Raw genomic sequence first — 16,169 nt, 5'->3', positions numbered from 1 at the left:
AACATTCCATTTTTTTAACGGATGGAACATTTAGTAAGACTTTAATTTGATTAATTTATACAGTACTTAAAATTATTTTCAGGAACCTTCCTGCAAAATCGACAGAGGAGGCTTTACGCCACAGACAAGAATACGATGAAATGGTGGCAGAAGCAAAAAAGAGAGGTATTTTTGATCTAACATATTTAGTCCATTGTGTAATTTATCAGATTTAACCAAACTATAAAAAACTGGCTTGTTACAGAGGCACTACTGTGTTTATATTCTTCAGATGAAGTTAAAACAGCATTCTCCCAAGTCTTTACTACTTCAGGACCATATGTATGCTATAAGGGGAAATTTATAAACCAGAACATTTAATTTCCATGATTGATTGTTTCATATTTAAACTGAAACTTGAATTATAATTACTGTTAGTGAGAGTAAATATTCATAAACTATAGGTAAAGCTTTTTGAAAACATTTGTTTCCTCATAGGTCCATACATAGACACAATCTATCATTATTTATTTGCATCCTGCCTTGTTTTTACAAATAACTCAAGACAGGGAACATATTCAATACACCTCCTTCTTCCTGTTTTCCCCACAACAACCCTATATGGTGAATTGGGCTGGTCCAAGGGCACACAAATAACTCGATAAATCATATCTATTTGCAGATTCTCTTGGGAGAATTTGAAGCATGGCTTTTATAAATTTATACACACAAACACACACACACACACACACACACGGGATGTGGTGGCTCAATGACTAAGACGCCAAGCTTGTCGATCAGAAAGGTCAGCAGTTCGGCGGTTCGATTCCCTAGCACTGTGTAACTGAGTGAACTCCCATTACTTGTCCCAGCTTCTGCCAACCTAGCAGTTCGAAAGCATGTGAAAATGCAAGTAGAAAAATAGGAACCACCTTTGGTGGGAAGGTGCGTTTCGTGAGCCTTTGGCATCTAGTCATGCCAGCCACATGACCACGGAGACATCTTCGGACAGCGCTGGCTTTTTGGCTTTGAAATGGAGATGAGCACTGCCCCCTAGAGTCGGGAATGACTAGCACATATGTGCGAGGGGAACCTTTACCTTTTACATACACACAAGCACGCATGCACACACACAAACACACAAATACATTGAACAAGTAAATTATGCAGTGTATGAAGATGGACATTATTCTATTCACAATAATCTTTCTCAGAATAGGATTCAATAGATCCTTTCTGAAGCCAAAAAATAGCCATCTCCTCCCATGAATGAAACATATTTATATCTTTTGCAGTGTGTATCTGAAATATTTGTTGTTTGATGTATTATAAATGTATTAAATTACTTCATGATATGATCTTTGATTTTCTTTGTCAAGCTGATCTTTGATGACAAACCAAAGGTGCTACTTAAAACACACACACACACACACACACACACACACACACACACACACACACACACACACCTCTTTATATTTATGAAAGAGATTGTTCATTATATATGCTTTCCGGAACCGCTCAAACTCATTTGGCTGAAATGGGGGGAAAAAATCCATGCATGAATGAATGAATGCTTCTTTCTAGCAGCAAGATGTTTACTACATGAAAGAAGCATAAACTGTTATACAAAATATAGCACATTTGGCACATGCTATTATGTTAAACACCTTTAATTAGCATTTCCAGTATTTCAGTCCCAAGTATGCTGCTAAACCAGATCCATTCCATCCCTTATTTTAGTGGGCTTGATCTGTAGAAAATTATACTGTATTTAATCATACAGAGGACTCTTATCTTTAATACCACAAATATTTCAACAATTGTAAAACAGAACATAAAACAACCGTTGTTGTTTGCCGTATATTTTCAGGTGGAAGCTTCCCAGATTGCGGATTGTTCAATTTCATCTTTATATTTAAGTACAATTGTGGTTCAGAGTATAGTAATACCCTGATGTGCGAAGAAACAAAGTTGTAAATTATTTTTTAATGTACCTTGGAGGGCATTTCTAAGATTCTGCGAGACCAAGGGACAGCATTTTATTTTGATGTGTTTTTTCTTGTCCGTTGGAAGTCGTGGCTGGGAGAATATGGGAAACTATTAAAATAATTGTTTCCATTATATTTTAGCAGATTATTTTTGCTAATTTGAAGAAATAATACTGATCCACTCATTTTGAAATACTAAATTAAGTTACGGATGAGCGACGGGAATCCCAACCTTTGCTGGAATCTATGGCAATTGTCCCATTCTTTAAAAACCATTAGATCCTCCTCCTATGTTTTTTCTCTCTTTGTAACCCTATACTTACATACAATTTATTTTGTTAGGATAATGCCTCATGATATGAAGTAGATTCTAACCTAATCTAAGAAAACTTATTTTAAATAAAAGCATTATTGCTGTCCAGGGGCGCCAGTGCGCCCCTAGCCTACTCTATGGGTGTGGCTTCCTTTGTGGGAGTGGCTTGCCACCCATGTGACCGGATGGGAGTGGCTTGCCGCCCATGTGGCCGGATATGAAGATGCCGACGACACTTGTCAGAACCGCCTTGAATTACCTCCCACACAGCACTGGGATGCATAAGAATAGGATGTCAACTTGTTTTTTAAAAGGCATCTTTGGTTTGCGTTAAAACAACTTCGACCCACGCAATGTTCTGATTGCGCCACAAACGCAGTAGTCATCCTTACCTTTCACAGAGGCACTGAGTTTTATAAATAGGAGCATGATGGTGTAGAATAATCATATCCAAGGACCAGTGGTGGGTTTCAAAAATTTTTTGGAGCCTCTTCTGTAGGTGTGTCCTGCTTTCCGGGTCCACTGGTGGAACCTCTTCTAACCGGTTTGGTAGATTTGACGAACCGGTTCTACCGAATAGGTGCGAACTGGTAGGAACCCACCTCTGTAGCAGATATATATATTTTATAAGCATTTATATTTAAGGGACCCGTATCCTTTAATGATCTAATATTTGTTTTAAACATGGCTTTTTGATGTCACATTGCAATTAAAATTCTGAATTTAATAGAAATTAAAGAAGCTCACCGAAGGAAGAAGATAATGAAAGAACGCTTCAAACAAGAGGAGAACATTGCTAGCGCTATGGTGATTTGGGTCAATGAAATTCTGCCTAATTGGGAGAGCATGTAAGTGTAGAATACTTGGTCAATACAAGATTGATGCAAACTTCTGTGTGTTTCCCTTTCTGTTCTCCGCTGTACTTTTAATTCATCACATCATAGAATTACTTTCTCTTGTATCTGCTATTCTATTTTTTTTTAAATTCAGAAATCACATATTAAGAGAGCAGTCTTATAAGATCAGGCAATATTACATTTGCAAGAAGAACTACTAGTAAATTCCAACAGAAGATCTCCGGCTTCTCATATGAAGCTAAAGTTTACTGCTGTATTTGATGCTAGGATATTTCTAGCAGTGCCCAAACGATTATATTTACCCTATTTTTACTTCTCTGTCTTTATAGGCGTTCTACAAGGCGAGTGCGAGAATTATGGTGGCAAGGATTACCTCCAAGCGTTCGTGGAAGGGTTTGGAGTCTTGCTGTAGGAAACGAATTGAATATCACTCCTGGTATGTTTCAAGTATATAATATAAAGACCCAGTTAGGGTTGTTAAACATGTCTCACCTAGACGTATATGGATATTCGTGGTAATAAAAGCAGTTCACCGACAAAAGGGCGAACGACAAAACCGCGCCCGACTAAACCGCGTTGCTGATGTCATCAACAGGGCGACAACAGCGCGGAGACAGAAGCGCGCTGTAAAAGTAACCCTAAACCTAAACTTAACCCCTAAACCTAACCCTAATCCTAAACCTAAACCTAACCCTTAACCTAACCCTAAAACTAACCCTTAACCTAACCCTAAAGCTAACCCTAAAGCTAACCCTTAACCTAACCCTAAACCTAACCCTTACCTTAACTTGAATCGGCTTGCTTTCGACGCGCTATTGTAAAGCGCCCTTCTTTCCCTGCGCTGGCTGTTGTTGCCGTGTTGATGACGTCAGCGACGCGGTTTAGTCGGGCGGGGTTTTGACGTTCGCCCTTTTGTCGGGTCACGAATAAAAGCATCTATTTCTCACTTTGTATTCTCTTTTTACCCTTTGGTGAGTAGAGCTGGCATCTATCTAATTACTGAGGTTAGAAGTTCCTAAATCAATAAACTGAGAATTTCCACTAGTCAATTTATAAAAATTCTGATATATATTTTTTTTAAAAAAAAATCAGTAAATTAATACTGGAATGGAAATTACGCAGTTCAATTTGCAAAATCATAAATTTAATTTTTGCCTACATTTTGCTTGTGTTTTGCAGAACTCTATGAAATCTTCTTATCTAGAGCCAAGGAACGATGGAAGATTTTTGGAGAGATTGGCACTGAAAATGATACGGAAGGTATTTTGAAATGGCTGCTCATATCATTTCACAATACATGACATACTGTTTGTAGTGTTTATTATAATGTAAAGACATAGAGAGCCGAGGTGGCGCAGTGGTTAAATGCAGCACTGCAGGCTACTTCAGCTGACTGCAGTTCAGCGGTTCTAATCTCACCGGCTCAAGGTTGACTCAGCCTTCCATCCTTCCGAGGTGGGTGAAATGAGGACCCAGACTGTGGGGGGCGATATGCTGACTCTGTAAACCGCTTAGAGAGGGCTGAAAGCCCTATGAAGCGGTATATAAGTCTAACCGCTATTGCTATTGCTATTTTCGGGGATTTTAACAATATAATTTCCCGACAGAACCTTTTAGCAGACAATTGTGTGTTTCATACTTATTTAAAGGGAAAATCGGAGAGAGAGAAAAAATCTAGAAATGTTATGTAGAAAAAAACATTTCGGACTCTAGTCTCTGTAGTACTACAATTCTGAATTATCAATGCCATGTGAAACTGGATGTGCTCAACCCTGAGTTAGAACTTTCTTTTACATTACAACTTCATAGCTATTGTCGTTATAGCAATAGCAATTAGACTTATATACCGCTCCAGGGAAAGGGGAGGGGAAGGAGACCTTTCCCCCCCAAAATCTCCGTGGGGAATCTGGAGGGAGTCCAGGCTGGAATTCACCCCCCAATGGGTAACTGGAACGGGGGGAGAGAGGCACTAAGCCTACCTTGCAAGGCCCTCAGTTTTTCAGCCCTGGAAAAGGTCTGAGAGAGCCTTGTGCCTCTTCAGTTCGTCCCTCTGGGTGGCATGGGGGAGAAGGAGACCCCCTCCCGCCTCCTCCGCCATCTTGGCCACATGGGGAAATAAGGAAAATAAAGAAAAAACTATCCCCCCCCCCCTCCTTGCGCAGCCTCCTGGCTCTCCCTCTCTTCCGCTGCAACAGTTAAGGAAAAAACAAACTGGATGAATGCTGCTTTCTCCCCTTCCGGGCAGCCCCTGCCTCAGGACCGAGAATGGTGTGTTTGCGGGCTACCGCCGAGGCTTGCCTCGGCCGGGTCGCTTCGCGCGCTCTCCACCACTCTGCGCCGGGCTCACAGTTAAAAACAAAAAACTTCTTCGCGCTCTTCCGAGCGCTCCGTGCTCTCCGCGGCTTGAATCCAGCCGCCGAAGCCGTTTCCAGTAGATTGGTGCGATGTGGGGGGGCGCTCTGGGCTGGGAATCCCTAGCCTCTAGCCCAGTGATGGCGAACCTATGACACGCGTGTCAGTGCTGACACGCGTAGCCATTTGGGGTGACACGCACAGGATTTCATGCGATTCATCCTCGGCTCCTGCATGGCCGCCGAGGATGAAAGAATCTGTGCTGGAGGAACGGGGGGGCGGGACGTGTGATCTCCCCCGCCCACACTCACTTACTGTATCGCCGCTGCCCCTTTCTGAGCGCAGGGGCTGCTGGTAAGGCGTGCGTGCCGCGCGCACACACGTCATCAGCGCGGCGAGGGAGGACCCGCAGGAGAGGAGTGCGGGAACAGTGCGTGCCTCTCTCCAGTCAGGCCGGCACAGAGAGTCTACTCCTGGGACTGTCGGTTACGACCGCACCACAGCAGGGAACAGCGGAGTGCCAACGGGAACTATGAGCGCCATTAGCAGCAACTATAAATTGCGCAAAATTATGTTTTTGTCGAAGTGACACACAACGCGAGTTATGCTCGATTTTTTGCCGATTTTTGACACACCACGCCAAAAAGGTTGCCCATCACTGCTCTAGCCTCCCGATCTCATAAAACCCCAAGGGATCGGCGCCACGTTCTTGGCAAAGTCAGAAATGGCTGCCGCGGCCTCAGCGCTCTCTCCGATCCCAAGGATACAAAGTAACCCTCCCTGGTGAATCAATCATACTGCGTATCAAAGTAACATAATCTTGTATTACTGGGAATCAGTCTACAGACATGTATAAATCTGCAGGTTTACTCTCTTTAGATGCCGGAGCATCACTTGCTGATCGAGAAGCTAGCTTGGAGCTAATAAAATTGGATATATCCCGCACATTTCCATCCCTTTATATTTTTCAGAAGGTAACATTTATTGATTATGCTTTTGAGATTACACTGCTTTTAAAATAATGGTTGCTAAAAGCAAGAATTCTATCATTGGAAGACTTTTCTATTATGGTTTAATGCAGTCGATAGGTTCTATCTCCATTAAAGAGGGTCTTAAACTAAGATAGTTATAAAATGTGCACAGTTTGTATATATTATAAACACTCTTGCAAGCTGAAGTATGGCAGAAAAGTTGATTTTTGCATTTCTGTAGAACTGTAGCCGTTATGCGTGGAGTGTTTTAAAAGCCTATACAAAAAGAATAACACAGGCAAATTACAAATTGTTTGGAAGTACAACATCTGTGTTGTATTTTTGAATCGAAATACTTAGGGAGAGGAGGAAAATTTACATTTTCATTTTCAAACTTGGGTGAAGGAAAGAATTCAACTCCAGTGTGTACATGTTATAAAAGCCATTTTTAAAAGTATATTTCTCTTTTGCTTGTATATAACTTAGTGTTTGGTACTGGTCCTTTTTTTTAATATACTTTTTTATTTTCCATTTTCATAACATATAATCACATGTATACTATCACATAGCCAATATCCTATTGTATTAAGTAGTAATTACATCAGTTCCTCTTGCCATCAACGCCCAGAAAGATAAAATCCCATTATTGGCTCTTCTGCTCTCCGTACACCTCTTTCTTCTACCTCTCTCCTACCTCCTTTCTTCCCTCCATCATCCTTTTCTACTCTACTTCCCCTTCCTTTCTCCTTCTCCTCTCTCTTCATTCCACTCCTCCTTATCCTCCTCATCTTCCCCCCTTACCCTCTCTGCTATCCCTCTCTTCCTATCTTTCTTCTCTCCTCTGTTTCCCACTCTTCCTCTAATTCACTTGGTGTATTTCAGCTTCTGAGCAAAATCCCTTTTGTGTTGATGGTATTTATAATTCCATTCCAATATACATAAAAAAGAAAAAATAGCAGTATACATGTACAATCATAATACCTTAAAATCCAACACCCCTCCTCCAACTTAGTAAACTTTGCTCCCTCCCGCCCTCCCCCCTCCCCCCCAACCTCCCCCCCCCCCCGACTTCCCAGAACCAATACAAGGTATAAATCTTTAACACACTTTAAAGTTGCTGATGTTGGGAAACAGCTTTGCAATGAAGTCCCAAAACTAGGTATATCTTGCTCAGGCAGAAGGCAGTTCTGAACCTCAGTATTTCCCTTCATGTTCAGTCAACCTGCACTTTGAAATGAACATTTATCAATATGAAAGCTCATTTCCCCTTCCTGTTTGAATGACAAAATGCTAAAACGTAACCTTTGGATTCGAAGCCGCCTTTGTTTCATCATTACCAGATGACCGCATCACTTTTATTAAATTGCAAATTATTTCAATCATGTTTATTGCTTGGAATGGTCGTTGCCTTGTCCCTAAATTAAGTACGTCATAAGTGAATGGACGTATTGGATTTCTTCTTTTTAATAAAACTGCTTTTTAAATGCAGTAGCCTTCCAGAGAAAATGATGAGAGGAGAACAGATTATTGAATTTATTATCCTGGACCAATAGCTCTAATGACCTAATGTGATTCAATAGTATTGATTGCAACTATTTTCTGTATTAATATTTGTAAAGTACCTGAAGTTTTACTAGGATTGATGTGGTGGATAAATTGCACAAATTAATGAATAAATTTTGTTATCATACAAAACAATAATTCCTCACATAGATGCTAATCTGACTTCTGGCAGTGGGTAGCTTTTTCAGACATACCTTACATATAATCTACTTCGCACTGATTAGCATCCTGACTGCCACACTTATATAAATTGAAATTTTTGAACGTTTTCATAGGTCTGTCTAGGCAGGAATACCAGCTTTACAATACAAAATTTAGAAAATGGAATGTCGTATCACAAAAGCAGAGAATATTCCTGTCTTTGCTAAAGTTGTATCTAGTATGTATTTTTCTTGAAAAATAACAGCAAGCGACATTCAAGATCATTAATTCATACACATAAGAGTTATAATGAGGAGATTTTAGAAGTAATTTTGATGGCATGATTCCTGGGTGATAAAAAGTTGGTATTAATAGTTATATAATATATACTGTGTGTGTGTATGCATTTATATCTATCTATCTATCTCTGTATGTATGTATGTATGTATGTATGTGTGTATATATATGTATGTATGTATGTATGTATGTATGTATGTATGTATGTATGTATGTTAGTTACATTTATGCTGATAAATAAATAAAGGGAGACTAGTATAGATCTATTTCAAGCTATTTAGCTCTCATCAGCTAGCCATACCCTTACTGGGATTAGAACCTGTGCTGTATTGCCTCTAAGGCAGATGTGTTAACCATTGAGCCACAGAGCTCGACTCCTTATCAGCCAGCCAGGGTGAAGGGTATCTATTTAGATTTTACAATCCCCGGTATGCCCAAATATGGGAGGAAGATCACTACTTCCATTCTCTGTCCTTCGGCTCGTCACCGAAGGACAGAGAATGGAAGTAGTGATCTTCCTCCCATATTTGGGCATACCGGGGATTGTAAAATCTATGTATGTATGTATGTATGTATGTATGTATGTATGTATGTATGTATGTATGTATTTGTTTTCTGAGGTTTTCGCGGGTGTTAGTATGTAGGTCTTTGGTTATTCGGGTTTTCTCCCGCGGCTTCCACGAAGCCTGAAGATGACGAATGAGACTTTGTCGAAACGTCGCCAAGACACTTCCAGTTTTACGCAGGAGAAAACCCGAATAACTATAGATGGATGGATGGATGGATGGATGGATGGATGGATGGATGGATGGATGGATGGATGGATGGATAGATAGATAGATAGATAGATAGATAGATAGATAGATAGATGATAGATAGATAGATAGATAGATAGATAGATAGATAGATAGATAGATAGATAGATAGATAGATATTCCAGTGTGATTATTCTATGCAGGGATTTTTTTTCTTGATGTCAAATAACCTTTATCATATATCTCCATTTTGAAATTTCAATTTTTAACCTTTACTTTTTGGATGTACTGTTTCTGTTTTAGGGTGGCCCTTATCATGATCTCTTGCACAGTGTCTTGGGAGCGTACACATGTTACAGACCTGACGTAGGATATGTAAGTATTTGTACAGTGTTGCCACTCTTTCAACAACAGTGACAATAATAAAGTAGAATGACTGTGGAAAAGAAAGCAAAGGTACTATTAATAATAATTCTTGATGCAATCCCAAACTATCTGGAGCACAACTTGAGCGCCATGGGCATTGACAAAAATCACCATCAGTCAGTTGCAAAAGGCAACTGTACTTGCATCACTTTACATCTTGTGATTAAACATTGTGTTTGACTTCGAGGGGGGCCTAGTGGGCATGGCCCGGGTGTGGATTGCTAGCTTGATATCCTGCAGCTCTCTGCCGGTGAAAATGCAGCCCTCATGAGCTCCATTTTTGTTGGCAGAGGCACCACAGGTCAGTCCTTCACTGTTTCCCAGGGAGGCCCCGTGGCCCAGATCTAAGAACCCTGCGGACCGTATCCGGCCCGCGGGCCTTGAGTTTGACAAACTTGCTCTAGGCCAGTGTTTCTCAACCTTGGCGACTTTAAATCCTGTGGACTTCAACTCCCAGAATCCCCCCAGCCAGCTATGCTGGCTGGGGGGATTCTGGGAGTTGAAGTCCACAGGGCTTAAAGTCGCCAAGGTTGAGAAACACTGCTCTAGGCAGTAGAAAGAAATTGCTGAGAATGCACCAAATTTTAGCTATCTAAAGTAAAATATTGAGCGTCATCTACTCACGATGGGCATATTTTTTTCCTATATGAATAATCACGGTTATTTTTTAGACTAAAGTATAATTCAGCAAGTAAATGTATGAAAAAAGGGAGCATCTGGCTCAGAATAAGCTGCCCACCTTATTGTCCTAATTTGGTTATATCCTAATTTTCAAAAAAAAATACTAAAACTTCAGCTGTAGCAGAAAAACCAGTCTTTTACTTGGCAGACTCAAAACTTTTGTCTGTTTGTGTGTTTGTGTATTACAGGTCCAGGGCATGTCTTTCATTGCTGCGGTTCTCATACTTAATCTGGAGGAGGCAGATGCTTTTATTGCCTTTGCAAACCTTTTGAACAAGCCATGCCAGCTAGCCTTTTTCCGTGTGGATCACAGCATGGTACGTGCCCACATGATGACTTTCTACTATTATTTGACCTGATTTTTTCTTACCATAAAACGTTCATGGACAAGTAAAGTAGATGTTCCTATTGAAGTCAGTGCCATTCCTAGATTTCGAAACATCAAAGCTTTGTATTCCTCCTTATAGCTAACAGGTGTACCGTATTTTTTCGGAGTATAAGAGGGACCTTTTTCCTCTCAAAAAAGAGGCTGAAAATCTGGGTGCGTCTTCAGAGGTGGGTTCCTATCAGTTCGCACCAGTTCGGTAGAACCAGTTCAAACTCTTGAGTGTTTGAATATTAGCGAAATTATTTCTCAGCTGCATAATCTGTTGTACAGTAACTGCAATCTCACTTTCAGATTTACTGTTTAAATAAGGCATACTCCATTCTGTAAGCTAATGTATAATTCGGCAGAAGTTTCAAAATTTGTGACGTTTTCCTGAACTATATATTTTTCTCCCCTTTCTTTCTTTTCAGATGCTGAAGTACTTTGCAGCATTTGAAGTATTTTTTGAGGAAAACCTGCCTAAACTGTTTCATCATTTTAAATCCTATAATCTTACCCCCGACATATACTTGATAGATTGGTACGTTGAAAACTTAAGGGTCACGTGGGGGGGAGGGTGGGGAGGGAGGGATGTATATTAGGCTTGACAAGGGGTGTTAGATTTTAAAGTAATATGATTGCACATGTATACTGTCTTCTCTTATTTTTTCTTCAAAAGTAAGATATGTTAAGTATATTGATATGGAAGCATAAATACCATCAACATAGAATGGAGTTTGCTCAGAAGCGGAAATACACCAATGAGAGGAAGAGTGGGAAACAGAGGAGAGAAGAAAGATAGGAAGAGAGGGATAGGAGAGAGGAAGAGTGGGAAACAGAGGAGAGAAGAAAGATGGGAAGAGAGGGATAGGAGAGAGGAAGAGTGGGAAGCAGAGGAGAGAAGAAAGATAGGAAGAGAGGGATAGGAGAGAGGGTAAGGGGGGAAGATGAGGAGGATAAGGAGGAGTGGAATGAAGAGAGAGGAGCAGTATATAGGATAGGAGAGAGGAAGAGTGGGAAACAGAGATTTTTTTTTAGATTTAGATTTTAGATTTTATTAACATTTGTAGGCCGCCCTTTTCCCTGAGGGGACTCAGGGCGGCTCACATAAAATCAGGGAGGGGAAATACAACAAAGACATAGACACATATTATAAAAATGATAAGCAACATACATTCATCATTCGGGAGGGGCAACTATCCTTGTCCCCAGGCCTGACGGGCTAGCCAGTTCTTCAAGGCTGTGCGGAAGGCCTGGACGGTGGTGAGGGTACGAATCTCCACAGGGAGTTCGTTCCAAAGGGTCGGGGCTACTACCGAGAAGGCCCTCCTCCTGGTGGTTGCCAGCCGGCATTGGCTGGCCGATGGAATACGGAGGAGAGAAGAAAGATGGGAAGAGAGGGATAGGAGAGAGGAAGAGTGGGAAACAGAGGAGAGAAGAAAGATGGGAAGAGAGGGATAGGAGAGAGGAAGAGTGGGAAACAGAGGAGAGAAGAAAGATGGGAAGAGAGGGATAGGAGAGAGGAAGAGTGGGAAACAGAGGAGAGAAGAAAGATGGGAAGAGAGGGATAGGAGAGAGGAAGAGTGGGAAACAGAGGAGAGAAGAAAGATGGGAAGAGAGGGATAGGAGAGGAAGAGTGGGAAGCAGAGGAGAGAAGAAAGAGAGGAAGAGAGGGATAGGAGAGAGGGTAAGCGGGGAAGATGAGGAGGATAAGGAGGAGTGGAATGAAGAGAGAGGAGAAGGAGAAAGGAAGGGGAAGTAGAGTAGAAAAGGATGATGGAGGGAAGAAAGGAGGCAGGAGAGAGGCAGAAGAAAGAGGTGTATGGAGAGCAGAAGAGCTAATAATGGGTTTTTATCTTTCTGGGCGTTGATGGCAAGAGGAACTGATGTAACTACTACTTAATACAATAGGATATTGGCTATGTGATAGTATACATGTGATTGTTTGTTATGAAAGTGGAAAATAAAAAAAGTATATTTTAAAAAAATAAAATAAAAAGAAAACTTAATGGTCACATCATGACACAGTGATAAACTTTCAGGCAAAGTTAAATGCTAGCCAGAGTTTCCTTGTGATTGAGGGTGAAGGTTCGTCCTCCAAGTTGTGAGTTGGTTTCCAAACATTTTGCTACCACGCTAGGTAACATCTTCAGTGGAGTTTAAGGGATGTCCGTGTCAGTGTTCCGCCGAAGATATTACCTATCCTGGTAATGAAACATTCGGACACCAACCCATAAGTTTGGAGAACGAAGCTTCCCCCTCATCCTACACCTGAGCCTAGAGATATTTGCCATTATTGCAATCCTTGTGTTTGGTTAAGGAAATCTGGTTAGGAGAACAGAAGTAACTGTGACATTTTGCATAAGGCACAGAGGAATAAACAAGAGAATGGGATTTAACTGGCAGATGGCTTATTGAAGGCTATCACATTGAAGGTTTAACCTTCAATTGCTTATTAAGCTTATTATTGCTTATTGCTTATTAAAACAAAATTAGTTTTCTCCCTTGCCAAGTAAGGTTGGTAATTGTGGAGAAAAGGAGAATAAACAGTGCTTCACTTAACTAGCTTCTGAGCTAAATTTTGCCTCTAAAAACCAATTCCTGGATGCTTGAACTGCACCCCAGAGAAAAATCTGCTTCTTATAATATTATATGTTCACATTCTGCTGTTCCCATGAACACTATTATAGCACCAAACACAGCAGGCAGATTTTTTTAAAATGCAATACTGAAATTTAGTCAATGAATACAATGGGTTTTTATTTAAATATACTGTTATTTTTCAGAGTATAAGACGCACCAAGATTTTGAAGAGGTAATTTTTTTTTTAAAAAAAAAAATTGCACTCTGCAGACCTCCCAAGCCCTCTCCATGCCTCATTTTTTTGTGAAAAACGGGGCATGCTTACATTAGATTAGATTTAATGAATTTATAGGCCGCCCAATCCCGAAGGACTCCGGGCGTCTTACAACAAATACATTTTAAAAATAGAAAAGTTAAAAACAAAGAAACATAGATTAAAAAAGCCACAACATACACCCAGTCTAATCGGGGCTGGTCCTCAGTCATGAGGTCAACAGCCCGGGGCCTGCCGGAATAGCCAGGTCTTAATAGCCTTTCAGAAGGCCATGAGAGTGGGTAGGGTCCGGATCTCTGGGGGCAGTTTATTCCATAGGGTCGGAGCGACTACAGAGAAGGCCCTCCCCCGGGTGGTTGCCAGCCGACATTGTCTGGCTGACGGCACCCGGAGAAGGCCCACCCTGTGCGATCTTATCGGTCGTTGGGAGGTATGTGGCAGAAGACGGTCTCGCAGATATCCAGGTCCTAGGCTATGTAGGGCTTTAAAGATAATGCCCAGCACCTTGAATTGTGCTCGGAGACCAATAGGGAGCCAGTGCAGCTCGCAGAGGATAGGTGTAATGTGGGTGTATCTTGGTACACCCAATATCGCTCGCGCGGCTGCATTCTGGACTAGTTGTAGTCTCCGAACACTTTTCACGGGCAGCCCCATGTAGAGTCAATGAATACAATGGGTTTTTATTTAAATATACTGTTATTTTTCAGAGTATAAGACGCACCAAGATTTTGAAGAGGTAATTTATTTTTAAAAAAATTTGCACTCTGCATGCCTCATTTTTTTGTGAAAAACAGGGCATGTAGAGAGTTTGAGAGGCTTGCAAAGTGCTCCTGGGAGCTGGATGGGGGGCAAAAACGAGCAAAAAACAGCCCATTTTTTGCCCCCCCAAAAAAGGGCATGCATAGCCTTTAGGAGACTTGTAGAGTGCTTCTGGGGGCTGGGGGAGGTGCAAAAACGAGCAAAAAATGGCCCATTTTTTTGCTCCTTTTTGCTCTCCCCAGCCCCCAGGAGTACTTTGCAGGCCTCCCAAAGCTTATGCACATCCGTTTTTGTAAAGGGGGAAGGGTTTCGGGAGGCCAAAAATGCTGTATTTCACCCTCTTTTGTGGGAAAAGGGTGCGTCTTATACTCCGAAAAACACGGTAACTACATATCCCCTTGTATCTTAACCGCTACACCAAACTGGATTTCTAATCCCCATATTGCAGCTCTTCACTTGGGATGTAGGAGGTACACTTGGAAGTGGAGAGAGAGAGAGAGCTGTTGCAAATGAAACATCCACTGGTGTTTCGTTCCTTAACCCCAAAGCATGATTGTTTATCTAGATTAAATAATCACCGATAGTGCAAGAGAAATTAGAGGGTGTGGTAGAGAGAGCCGAGGTGGCGCGGTGGTTAAATGCAGCACTGCAGGCCACTTCAACTGATTGTTATCTGCAGTTCAGCGGTTCAAATCTCAACGGCTCAAGGTTGACTCAGCCTTCCATCCTTCCGAGGTGGGTAAAATGAGGACCCGGATTGTTGTTGGGGGCGATATGCTGACTCTGTAAACCGCTTAGAGAGGGCTGAAAGCCCTAGGAAGCGGTATATAAGTCTAACTATTGCTATTGCTAGATAGATGATAGGTAGAAAAAGAGAGAGAGAGAGATGTAGGTAGGTAGGTAGAGATACATAGATAGATCATAGATTGATAGATCGATAGATTGATCAATAGATAGGTGATAGATAGATAGATAGATAGATAGATAGATAGATAGATAGATAGATAGATAGATAGATAGATGATAGATAGATAGATAGATAGATTGACTCAGACTTCCATCCTTCCGAGGTGGGTAAAATGAGGACCCGGATTGTTGTTGGGGGCAATATGCTGACTCTGTAAACCGCTTAGAGAGGGCTGAAAGCCCTATGAAGTGGTATATAAGTCTAACTGCGATAGATAGATAGATAGATAGATAGATAGATAGATAGATAGATAGATAGATAGATAGATAGATAGATTCATAGATAGATTCATAGATAGATAGATAGGTTGACTCAGCCTTCCATCCTTCCAAGGTGGGTGAAATGAGGACCCGGATTGTTGTTGGGGGCGATATGCTGACTCTGTAAACCGCTTAGAGAGGACTGAAAGCCCTGTGAAGCGGCATATAAGTCTAACTGCTATTGCTATTGGTGTTTTTGCCCTTAACGTGCCTGATTCTTTTTCATTTCAAAATGCAGGATCTTCACCCTGTACAGCAAGTCACTCCCCCTTGATTTGGCCTGTCGAGTTTGGGATGTCTTTTGTAGAGACGGAGAAGAATTTTTGTTCAGAACTGGATTAGGAATCCTTAGGTTATATGAAGACATTCTCCTGAAGATGGACTTTATTCATATAGCACAGTTCCTAACAAAGCTACCGGAAGATATCACGTCGGAGAAGCTCTTCTCGTGCATTACATCTATTCAGATGCAGAATAGTAACAAAAAGTGGGCTCAGGTGAGTACTAACTATACGCCACGGATAATGGAGGTTAACCTTGCCTAGGAAAATAAGGCTTTACCTCTTGCTAAATGAAGGTGGATGCCTTTGGAATAGCATTCTTCAAGGTTCAAAATTTTTATTTCTTTTAAAA

The 16,169-nt window shown here is 41.2% G+C and overlaps 1 protein-coding gene across 2 annotated transcripts in view; it reads left to right on the top strand.

Moving 5' to 3' along the window:
* TBC1D12 (TBC1 domain family member 12) overlaps window positions 1-16,169 on the top strand; it is a 58,603-nt gene that overhangs the window by 39,092 nt on the left and 3,342 nt on the right. For both annotated transcript variants that reach the window (XM_087702347.1, XM_087702346.1), the window contains 9 exons: window positions 83-165; window positions 3,014-3,131; window positions 3,470-3,576; window positions 4,320-4,400; window positions 6,372-6,466; window positions 9,523-9,594; window positions 10,515-10,643; window positions 11,125-11,234; window positions 15,775-16,033. In XM_087702347.1, the coding sequence (XP_087558473.1) occupies window positions 83-165; window positions 3,014-3,131; window positions 3,470-3,576; window positions 4,320-4,400; window positions 6,372-6,466; window positions 9,523-9,594; window positions 10,515-10,643; window positions 11,125-11,234; window positions 15,775-16,033 (1,054 nt within the window). The remainder of the gene's footprint in view (window positions 1-82; window positions 166-3,013; window positions 3,132-3,469; window positions 3,577-4,319; window positions 4,401-6,371; window positions 6,467-9,522; window positions 9,595-10,514; window positions 10,644-11,124; window positions 11,235-15,774; window positions 16,034-16,169) is intronic.

This window comes from Thamnophis sirtalis, unplaced genomic scaffold (genome assembly GCF_051295495.1).
Source record: "Thamnophis sirtalis isolate CommonGarterSnake01/CBP01778 unplaced genomic scaffold, rThaSir2_p1.2 scaffold_15, whole genome shotgun sequence".
In the NCBI taxonomy this organism is placed as follows: Eukaryota; Metazoa; Chordata; class Lepidosauria; order Squamata; family Natricidae; genus Thamnophis; species Thamnophis sirtalis.
This window is presented reverse-complemented; position numbering and strand designations above follow the sequence as displayed.